Source organism: Acanthaster planci, linkage group LG05 (genome assembly GCF_054643075.1).
Source record: "Acanthaster planci isolate LZ-2023a linkage group LG05, COTS_SCS, whole genome shotgun sequence".
In the NCBI taxonomy this organism is placed as follows: domain Eukaryota; kingdom Metazoa; phylum Echinodermata; class Asteroidea; order Valvatida; family Acanthasteridae; genus Acanthaster; species Acanthaster planci.
The window spans coordinates 18,196,417-18,208,106 of record NC_141781.1 but is presented as its reverse complement, the minus strand read 5'-3'; the positions used below and the strand labels follow the sequence as shown (position 1 = coordinate 18,208,106).

The following is an 11,690-nucleotide window of genomic DNA, read 5'->3' as shown; positions in this document are numbered from 1 at the left end:
AGATCCACTATTCCATTAACTGCACATAGTCCGGCTTTAATTATAAAATGGCGATATTTCATTTAACTATGCAGACATATTTAGGTCTGAGCTGCTGCTGCTTACATGTGGAAAAGCGCCAGGAAGACAGACAAAATGTAGACGGCTATGCCTTTCCAGGGCATCCTCCAGGGTCAGCGACTGGCTGACAAGTCCTTGATGGTGGCCAGCCACTACTAGGCCAAAAAAGAAAGGGAATGACGGATGCCCATGAAGAAGGCCCATTGCCCTCGCCTCATCAGGATGGGAAGTTGGTCTGTTGTTGACCTGACGCACTTGACGGCCACTTTGTTTCCATGGAATGTTTCTAGCTGGACAGTTGCAACGCCCTCAGGTCTATCCTCGTAACCATTCATCGGGAGCAAGAACACCTCCATAGCTAGCGTTGCCACGCTGAGCTGCAGAGGTATACGGCAGGTTGTAGCCCTGGATGAACTGTGGGCAGTAGTGCCCCCAACATCACGGACCAAAATGTTATCAGTTTTAAGGTCGTTATGAAGGAGACTCCTGTCGTGCATGTGTCGTAGACCGTCCAGCACATCCAGCGCGATGCGGCGCTAGGAAGACGGGGCAAGATGTATACAGTTGGGCCCTTCCAGTACATCCGCCAGGGTCAGTGACTCTTGCTGGTGGCTGATCTGTTGTCCAGCAAATATGGGCAGATTCCTAGGGGATGCCCTCAACCATTTTGCTGGTGACAGAGGGGTGGACTTGGTTTTTCGCCATATGGGAACCAAAAAGAATATTGCATTCCCTAAATTACTGACTAAGATAAACTTCTGATTATTTGATCAAGCCGACATCAGTGTATAAATGTATATTGACCGGAAGCTACAGGCCTAGACACCGCCGTCATCATCATATACTACATGTATTAATTAATGTAGCTCTGTGCAGTTAAAAACGTTTTAGAAGAAATGAACTTCTATTAAAAGTGTTTCATTTGTCAGCAGGATAACTGACGAGAATGTTCTTTGAGGAGGTCCCTTGAACTGAGATGGCCTATGGAATAATGACGGGATGGTTGCAGAGATATCTGATGGACTGGAAGTGGAGCTGATTAGGTGGAGCTAGTTCATAGGTCTGCAGGGATAGTTGGAGAGGTGGCCAGCAACCCCTGGTTGGGAACAAACAAAACGAGCTTATGCATATCTCAGGTATGTATGTTTGAATCACTGAATACGGGTGATTCACAATACAGTGCACCACCAAGAGGTTGTCATATTGAGGCATTTTCGAGTGCATTATGGGATAAAGGCGACAAAGTCTCATTTGCTAACTACACTGTAGAAGGAAAACTTTAATTTTTTCGAATGTTTATCTTGGTTGAGAATTCGAAACTGGTTATTACAAACGGGTGTTAGGAAGTCAAAATGATGTTTTTGTGTGGTGCAGGCAACGCCTAAGTCAATCAAATATCACAGCAGCGTGTCGACCGCAAACTTTGAGAAGTGGCCTGTCTGCAGCAAACTATTTACAATTACTAAAGTAATCATTGCATGGAAAGGAACTTCTAGAAACACTGTGTAAACACTACCTATTTCCTTGGGAAGATTGTCCATGAGGCATCAAGAATGTGAGAGGTGATTGATGGCAAGTGGGAAAGTGAGGTGACGGTGGGGGGTATTTTGTGGCCTTGTACTGGTGCCGATCAGGTAGACATACTTGGTATGGAGAGATGTGGACAGCCTGATGACTACCCCCCAGTAGTCTTTATGTCTGAATTATATGCAAAAGTTTTACTGGAAAAATCTTAAACATAGTCACAACTATTGAAATAACTTGAAATAGTCTACACTGTCTCTTTTGGCTACTTAACAAATTGTCAGGCATTGGTCGTTTCCATTCATTAATATCAGTCATGAAAAAGAACCTCACTTTCACACTGTTGCACAGTGGTGTAATTGTCACTGATAACTAGATTTTGCCATATTTCACAGAAAGCAAAATATTCGCTAAGTTAATCCCCACAATGCTAATAACATTGTTAATAGACTTGCTTTTCAAGCATTTAAATATTTATTTGGGGGATACTACTAATGAAATGCAAGTTATTATCCATTGGTCCCCTGGAAGCAGGGCTACAGGCAAGTAAAATGGATTTCCACGGCCAAGGATAGCAGACAGCAAGTATCGGCCTGCTTTCATGTTTTACCTTTGATTTAAAAGCAGAACACAAAAGGAAATTCCTTCATAACAGTTAAACAACCCAAATATATTATGCATGCCATGCTTCTTTATGAGGTGGCTAGCTACTGATTTTGGTGTCTGATTTTCCATTTCCACACCATGAGGCAAAAGGTTGAATCTAAGTAACAAACAAGTCATGATTTTGAGAACATTTAATGCCAACTTCATAAAACATTTGAACACTCTCGTAATTATTCAATCAATTACACTCTCCTCTTTTTCATCTTATCTTATTCCTACATGTAGTTGATGGAGTGTATTGCATCAAAATTGGCTTTGCTATTTCATTCATCTAGTAGCTTTCAGTAGCTTGGGTAGAGCTGCAATATCTGCATTTTGCACTGAAGCTTCAAGTTAATTAGTGAATTTGATTCATCAAATACCCCATACAACAAGCAGAGGTGCAGTTCAACTGAATGTTGAGCAAAGCATAGAGCCTAAGGCTTATAAATGCTCGGACTTGAGTTCACTTCATTGTGCAGAAACCCAGCGTTTCCTAAATCTTTCAGCTTGTAGTTGAACATGCGTCCGTCATTTTCGAAACTGCTCAGGTAAGCCTCATAGTGGCAGAGGGAGGCCTGATCTTAGCTTAAGGAGGTGGCTTGGGGATAAGGCCTTAAGATCGTCGGGATCATCTGATACTGGTATGATCAGCCTGTCGTTCACAATCGACTCTACCTTGAAAAATAGGGCGACTAGTTTCTCATCGTCAAGGATCTGGTTCTGGAGAAGTGCAGATAAACCTTTCTGCCAGTTCTTATCTTGTGTTCCCGCGATCCGCCCATGTGGCGTGCCGCGTGCCGTGGTCCTAGTACATATGCTCCGGTGCCCCTCTTTTGGAAGCAAATCTCATGAGACCATTTAAGAAAGCGTCTATCTCCAAGGAATGCAGAACTTCAAAGTGGATGTTTCTGGTGGCCAAGCAGACAAACAAATATCCGTACGTCTTTTCCCTTAAGCGGCCTAGCTTGATAAAGAAAGGGCTAAAACAATCCACCACTACATGCGACAAGGGTAGTAAGCCAGGGCTTATCCTAGCTTCTGGCAGATTGACCATGCACTGAACCTCTGGCTGAGCATGCATCTTCTTGCAAAGCATACATAAGACACGGTTTCGGAATCCAGTATTTTCTACTGACAACAAAGAGAACATGATCCCTCCCACCATGACTAATAACTTGTGTACATGACGAACCACCAGGAGGGACACATGATGATTTTGGGGCAGAATGGAGGGGAACTTGCGGTCTTCTTCAATAGGATGTTGCAGCCTACCGCCTACCCTAAGAATGCCAGCGTCGTCCAGATAAGGTCTCAGAGTGCACATGGCACTCTATCTTTTCACAGCTGTACAGCCCTTCTGCACATCCTTAATTTCTTGAGGGAAGCTCTTATGTTGGACATGCTTCAGGATAGCCAGCTAAGCTGCCTTGAGCTCCCGAACTGTCAGCCGGGATGGGTGGCAAACAGGCTTGCCATTTGTCAACCTATTCTTGAAACGGAGGAGCCATGCCACTGCCTTACGAAGACTGAGCCCGCAGGAATACCTACTCATAAGCTCGTGAATCGGATTGGCATTATCTTGGGCATCAACAGCTCTAGAGGTTGTCTCCCGTTTCACTCTTCGATCCTAGTCGAGCAGATTTGTCACTCCCGGTTTCATAGGCCACTGACTTTCGCTTTGCCAAAGGAATCTAGGTCCATTCCTCCATTTATCCGACGACAACAGGCAGTCTGCATCGAGCCCCCTGGAAGAATCGTCGGCTTGAAACAAGAGATCTGTGCTTACGTACCGCCACTGCTCGCGTGATAATGCCTCATGGATTGTTCTCTTTCGATTGGCTACAAAGGTGTGGAAACGCATCTGCCCTTCTAAAATTTTGATAGACATTCATGGCTGCCTTGCTACTTTATCCATTGATCCTTTATCCACTGCACCTTCTAGGGGTTCATCCCAACCCTTGTTGACGATCCTGCATTCACTCTTGAGCAGTATTGCTTGATTGTACAATGATAATGATTATTCACAAGACAAAAACACTATTACTTACCTAATTTGCAGTCTATACTCTTTTATAAAAACTCCCTAAAAACATGTTTGATTTGACACTTTATGTATATACAAGTTCATGTCTATGGGGATGTACACCATTTGTTGACCTTCTGAATCTGCCCTGCCCCGAGTTTAAGTGCACCCTTACCGGCGAAAGAAAGATAGACTGGTACGAAGTTGACCAACCGGGATCTTGCACACCGCCAATGAGTTCGTACCAAAGGACTGAGAATTTCATTTTAAAACGCCCTCTTTTTTTCTGATACATGAATTTTTTTCAAGATATTACCTCTTAAGCCTTTATTTCAAATTGTCTTCGTGCATGTCAGTTATTTACATCCTATTCATTTGAACAAACACAATTTTCTCAATTTGTGAAGTCAGGTTTAGTAAGATCACTAAAGCTACTACTTATAGTTGCTCTTTGATTTCATAATCTAATATGAAAAGATCAACTACCGGCGAAAGAAAGATAGACTGGTACGAAGTTGACCAACCGGGATCTTGCACGCAACCAATGAGTTCCTACCAAAGGACTGGGAATTTCATTTAAAAACGCCCTCTTTTTCCGATACATGAATTTTTTTTCAAGATATTACCTCTTAACTGCCAAGACAAACGTAGACTTAGATTTTCTCCGACACGTCAAACTCTTTTTTTTATTTCTGTTCTTGCAGATTGGAAACTTTGGGATGTAATAAATTTCTTAAATGTTAAGGCCAAAACCAGTAACACTTATTTTGGAAAACCCTGTCCAAGGTCAGCACCTTGACATTTCTTGGTGGCGCCATTGGTCCCCAGTAAGATTGCGCAGTTCATTTATACACGCATAACACCAACATGCCTGTCTCCCCTGTCCCAGTTTTCTCCGTTTTCTCAATGTCATCCTAATAGCTAAATCAGTAGGGATGGAATGGTGAACATTTTGTTTGTTTTCTTCCTAACGTCAGATCCAGTCCCTTCTCATTTCAACATGCGAAACTTCTCTACCTACGATATGGACAATGATGAGGATACCAATGTTAATTGTGCAGCTGAGCTGAACGGGGGCTGGTGGCACGGAACATGCAACTCTGATGCATCGAATGGCCTTAATGGGGAATATCAACAAGGTCCAGATGATAGCGGTATGATATGGGTTGGATGGGAAGGCCATCGAATAGTCAAATGCGAAATGAAGCTACGTCGGTTTTAATATCAAAAGTGATTGGAAACCCACAATAGAAACCACGTACAGTGATACGCTGTAAAAGTCTCAAAGCAAAGACGTGTGGTTCTTAATTCCAATTTCTCGAAATTCGTGACAAAAATGAAATACAACTGATTCACTTCCGAAAACGTGACCATGCACAGTAAAATGTTTTTGATCAGAATATATTTTCGGAAAAAATGCACTAAAAGTGAAGATCGGTACGTTGCAGTTAGTGTATGCCTCTTTCACGAAGAAACTAAACACAAAATCAAACGAAAAATGAAGCAATAGCTACATGCGGCGTTAAAATTAACAATATTCTGAATAGCCAAGGATAGAATTGATAAATGAAATTAGATGTTGATATGGTGTACCTTTTCTTCAATCCATATAAGTGTTACGGATTAACATTTCTGTTGTTTGGTGGATAAGATGTTCAGTAATAAACTTTCTAATATACAAATTCATAACACTTTGCAATCAACTATATTGCGCTCAAATTGTGGTTGTTTTGAACGCCGCAAACGTTCAAATGTGTTAGTCCGATACTTCTGACGTTGTGAGGATATTTTGCTGCACAGTGTATTCTGCCACTAACGATGCAGTGTTAAAATTGAGAAAAGAGTGAAAACTGCAAGTCAGATTCATGGAGTTTGTCTACCAAAAGTTGATCACTTCATATTAGATTATGAGATCAAAGAACAGCTTTAAGTAGAATAGCTTTAGTGATCGTACTTAACCTGACTTCACAAATTGAGAAAATTGTGTTTGTTCAAACAACTATGATGTACATAACTGACATGCACGAAGATACTTTGAAATAAAGGCTTAAATTCCCTCAATGAAAATGTATGCAGAAAAAGACTCATCAACGAATTTTCTTGGACCCAATGTAGCGCAGTGATGAAAGCACAATTGCCTCTGCTTGTTTCTTTTCGGTTTTGTTTTGTTTATGTTTTTATTAGTATGTACTAATTCTTTTGAAAGTGTAAAAGCTCCCAACAAACTCGAAAAGAAAAGTAAGAAGAAGTTGACTAGAAGAGGTCTCAGTAATCAGTCAAGGTGTGCAAAAATGATGATTGGGTGACATCCGATTGAACGGCACAGTACCTGTGCTACGAGTGCAATGATTCCGTACCAAGGAATTTCTATTGCATGAACAGAACCGCTTGGAAACATTCGCCTGGAAACAAATTTCTGAATTCCTATGGGAAAACTTACATATTAAAGAACAAGACCAATGCTTTCACAGTATTCATCCAAACAACATCAGCTCCTCTCTCACGATTTAAAAAATGCACTGCAGAAAAGTGTTAGGGAAGGTCGAAGAATATTACTCGAAAAAAACCCCAAAGATTTGCAGCAGTTCAGACGACTTCACAATCGCAGATCATTATCAAAGCCCACTAGGTTCAGAATGTTTTATATTTGACATTACTGGTACGGGATATGTTATTTGGAAAATAAATCCAGCATGTTTCCCAGGAATACACAGGAATTTTGTGCTATCCCTTCATAACAACAGCAAGAAATATGGCTGCCACGCAGAACCTTTGTGCTTGCAATATGCAACAGAATCTTAATCGCGCATATCCCAAGTACTGTTAATCAGCTTTACCTACAATTAGCTTTAAGCATTTGTAATGGGCACACTGAAGGAGCCCAATGTCATGCATACATTATTTCCAAATTGTACATACATCTCAAAAAGAACTAATTCTTAACTGTTCCTGGTACAACTGTATTAATTTACACTCACCTGGTATTCCGCTTGACGTTTGCTCTCTCGAGATGCTACGTCAAGCTGAGGATGAATGGTCATCGTTCTGAGGGGCAAAACGGCCGCATGGGCTTTTAAACTGGCCAGCCATTTCCTAAGCAATGACTGGTGAACTTAGCTGAGCTGGTGATTAGACACTGCGAGATATATACTTACACTGAAACTTGGGATCACTGGAGATCTTAATGGTGGAAGTTACCGAGATGTCAGCGATGTATGAATTAAACATATTCTTTTGCGACTGACACCTACAAACTTGTCAGCCACGAACAATTTACTCGTGGCCACCGATTTGTTGGATGACCAAATGTGATTGATAGATAGATAAATCACGTCCGGTAAGCTCAGGCTACTTTGCGTTTGTGATTTGTGATATCATTGCAGCGCTTTGTACAGAATGAATATACCTGACGATTTTGAGGGTAACCGGGAGGCTTTACTTTTCTCAGATGACCACCCTCTGTCGTTGGCAACTGCAGGGGAGAGGGAGAAGGATGGAAAAGAAATCCTAAACTTGTCCAGACGCCAACAGGTGTTGGTTTTGTTTTTATCTAATTTCGAGAAATGGCCTCAGTCTTTGCGAGCATTAATTTCATTCAATTCCACACTGTATTCAATTCTTCTGAGGATTTTGTTTCTCTCTACAGTACCGATTCTTTTATTCGTGATTTCCACGACAGGATGGTCTTAACTTGCGCTGAGTGCCAGTTGCGTTTTTCTAGGTAAGGTAGATTGTTTGTACATATAGTTTTGAATTTCGACCAGTAAGTCGGTGCTTCCTTTGATAAAAGCTGTGAACATAAATAAAGAGACCTCTTTTTTTCTTTTTGATATTTTTTCCTCGTTTTCCAGAGGTATCTGCAATACTAAGAAATATGTCCAATATTGAGTGAATGTGATGTTCTGCAACAGGTTGCCTGCTTCTGTGTACTTTGTCTCTGTCTTCTTGTAGGGCACAGAACATTCAATGCACATTGCTGCAGTCGGCCATGTTTCAAAAGACAGTAGACTTTATTCAAGTGCATGCCTCTGTGGCTGGCAACCTTTTGATGGTGCAATTTTTTCCTGGCAGCTTATGTTTTTTATTGCACAACTGTTTGGGGATAGCCATACTTTCCTGTGGAAAAAATATTTTTGAGAAGAGACTAGTGTTCATCCCTCGTGAAAGCTTCCCCAGTTGAGATATTGGATTTTACTTCCCTAAAAACCCTTCAGAGCAAAAATTATAGCCTCTATTCAAGTCAGGTTTCCAAAGTGTTTTGTGCAACGAAACAGTTGCTCCCTGGCAAGCAGTCATCCTGGAGAGATAGTGAAGTCCTGCACATTTTTGATGCAACACAGCTACTCCCACCGAATAGGAATTTGCCACCACTGAGACCCAGTTCTCCATGCAGGTGTCAGGAATGTACATTGTTTGTCTTATCACAAAGAATAGGTATCTCGACTGCTGATGTGTATGGTCAATTTTGACGTTTGCTTGGCAACGCAGGGGGCCAATCACAAATAAGGGCAAGGTCCATTGTCACTGCCTATCAAATCGCCAGCAGGATTAGGATGAAAGCTAACAGCAGCCGCCGGCGATCACAATTTACGTCTGCCTGTTTGCAACAAGAGCGATCTGATTACAAGGTAAGGCGTCTAAAACAGTTTACTTCATCCAGACAAGTTGTTACACTTTGCACAATGTTAAAGTCGTGTTTGTTTGCAAATGGTATATCGAGTTCAGAGTACTTCTGCAATATATTACACTACTGCCAAAAGCACTATCTAAGGAGCAGTAATAGGTCGATGAAAATTATTTCATTTGTAAGGTTAGGGAATATTGTTGCTGAATGAGCCAGGAAATAAATTAGCCTACGCCAATTTTATGACCTTAGAACATATTTTTGTTTAACGAGCCTCGAAATAAATTCGCCAATTCTAGATTGTCGATTCTGAGTCTCTGCATACTGAATTGCACATAAATGTAACTACTATATTTCAGCTATATCAACACTCAACCCAAATAGATTTATATAAGTATATACGTGTTGGTGTCGATTTTGATTTTCATAGTTGCCCTTACCAAGGGCGTAAATTCCGACAGGAGTGAAAAGTATGATGTCCCCCACTTTTCGACTGGGATAATGAGCTTTTGGATCAACACCCCCCCACACACACGTACATGTTTTTCATGAAAGGAGTTTTAAAAGTCGAAAATTGTAGTATTTTTCGAAATTTCAAACTATCAAAATGTTCTCAGTAGTGTAGGAAAAGCGGAGAGAAACTTTAATATGCTATGGAATAAAGGTTTAAGGTGTAAGCATGGATAAGGTGTACATCTGTATTACACAAAGCTGCTCGGTGCCATGTAGTGTCCAGCAATCCTGCCCCTTCCGCTTATGGAGATTTTGATAGAAGTATAAGGGACAGAAAACTGCACCACTAGCCCCAGTATGCCCAACAGGTAGAATGACCAACAGACTGACTGACAATTTGACCAACCGATCGAAACCGGCAACATGCACCCCTGTCTGTGAGATCTCTCGTAGTACAATTTGCATATTTCTAGGTGTTGATAGAATTTATATAAACTTATATTTGAACTTAACATGCATGTAAACCCTGCAACATCTTCATTCTTCCTTTCAATCTGTGGCCAGTATTATGAGACCAAATGATAATTATACATACGGGTGACAAAATCGGGTTGTCTGTAGACTTCATCGCTCCAGTTTTTTTTGGATTGAGAAACAATTTGAATTAAAACTCTATTCTCAAAGTGACAATAATCTGCAATAGTTTTGTTGACAAAACATGACGACGTGATGTGAGGACACTGGTCATTATTGAAAGAGCGATTATTTTCTGATTTGTTTTACTGAATATAGTTCAAAGGGTGTATTGATAGAAGATAGAAAGATCATGGAAGAATCCGTCTCACAAAGTGCAAGGTGCAGACATTCAGCAATTTTGTTTTCCAAAATAATTTGATGAACATATCTATAAAACATATTGTGTTGATTCAAACAGACAAAATAAGGAGGCCATTAATGGGCCATTACGCGTTTCGTGCAACTTTTGGAAGACCCAGACGAACTTTGAATCTACCAGAGTAACCACTGGAAATTGAGCAAATGGACCAGGCAGAGATTAGAACTGAGCCAAACCGAACCAAACAGAAGGAGTTTGGCAAACAGACTTCTACAAGTACATTTCAGAACTTTCAAATCTAGAAATCTAGAAAAGGCGTCATTTGGCGAGATTTAGCGGAAACAATGCATGAGGTTTGCTGTGAAACTGTGTTGTAACTAAAGTGATGAGTTATCTCATCTCAGCTCATCTCTCTTTTTATTTGTACGCTGCTTTGTTTATTCAACCTAATGAATTGAATGTAAAACTGGAAACTGTCGTACCAACGAGCTCTCTTCAGAGGGCAGGATATATACATGGTCGATACACACAGTCCCAAAGACCCAGCGTTATATGTGACGTTACATATTTGATGTACATAAAGACGAAGATAATAGACTTGTACGTGGACAGTATGGCCCCTAATGTAATTTTTCGATAAATATGACCTTCCTATTGGCATTTTTGTCCTGCATACACTCCTTCCAAATCTTCATCCAACCACCGCAAAAAGAGGGGCAGGGCTTGATCAACTAGTAAATCCTCTCGGTCAGTGAGTGGACGGGGATCAGTCTAATCTCATTCTTGGATTTATGCAAGAAAAGAAAAAAAGTAAAAGGATCAACCTGGCTGCATCACAGTGGGTGCCATAGTTTCACAACCCTAACCTTCTTTAATTTTTGCAATGTTTTCAATAGATGCATTTCTTTCTGGTAACCGTCCTTTCGTTTGGCATTGTTCTTGGGAACTATGTCATGCTGCGACCTGCAAATAACGAACTGGAGGAAAGGCAGGGATATGAGCCTGATAAAACTCTAAATAGTCCCAATCAGCAGTTGATAGCATTTACTGCTGTACGGACAACCGACTCGAAACCCTGCTACAACCACACAACACCTTTGGCCTTCGAGCAGACCCTGACACTTCTGCCAGGTACCAGGTGAAAACTATTTGCCGACCCTTTGGGGTTAAGTGTTTTAAATAGAGTGCTTTAACGGACGCTTTCGCTGTGTTGATAGTCAGCTATTGGGTCTGTTCGATTAGCTTTCCAGGGGGAACCTGATTTGGAGATGGAGAAGGTGGGGACGAGGTTAAACTCTTGTCAGCGAGTGGAAGTTAATTAAACGCACCCAATTTTTTTGGTTTACTGTTTATATGTTTGTTTCTTTTTTTGCAAAATTGTGAAAGCAGCATGTTTGCTTTGAAATTTCTCTGTGCTTAATTCCATGACCGTAAATTACCATAGATCATCAACTCAAACAATCTGTGCAGAAATTAATTGAGTTTTTCTTGCCAGAATGTTACGTGTTAGCTCCTGAATTGGA

The 11,690-nt window shown here is 41.0% G+C and overlaps 1 protein-coding gene across 10 annotated transcripts in view; it reads left to right on the top strand.

Moving 5' to 3' along the window:
• Nucleotides 1-11,690, top strand: part of LOC110988707 (uncharacterized) — a 57,404-nt gene that overhangs the window by 1,783 nt on the left and 43,931 nt on the right. For 7 of the 10 annotated variants that reach the window (XM_087137487.1, XM_087137490.1, XM_087137489.1 and 4 more), the window contains exons 3-6: nt 75-651; nt 993-1,196; nt 8,744-8,883; nt 11,064-11,298. In XM_087137487.1, the coding sequence (XP_086993613.1) occupies nt 1,184-1,196; nt 8,744-8,883; nt 11,064-11,298 (388 nt within the window). In that variant the 5' untranslated portion in view covers nt 75-651; nt 993-1,183. Of the gene's footprint in view, nt 1-74; nt 652-992; nt 1,197-7,901; nt 8,884-11,063; nt 11,306-11,690 lie in introns of all 10 variants that reach the window. The other 3 variants (XM_087137495.1, XM_087137496.1, XM_087137494.1) reach the window with 3 other exon arrangements.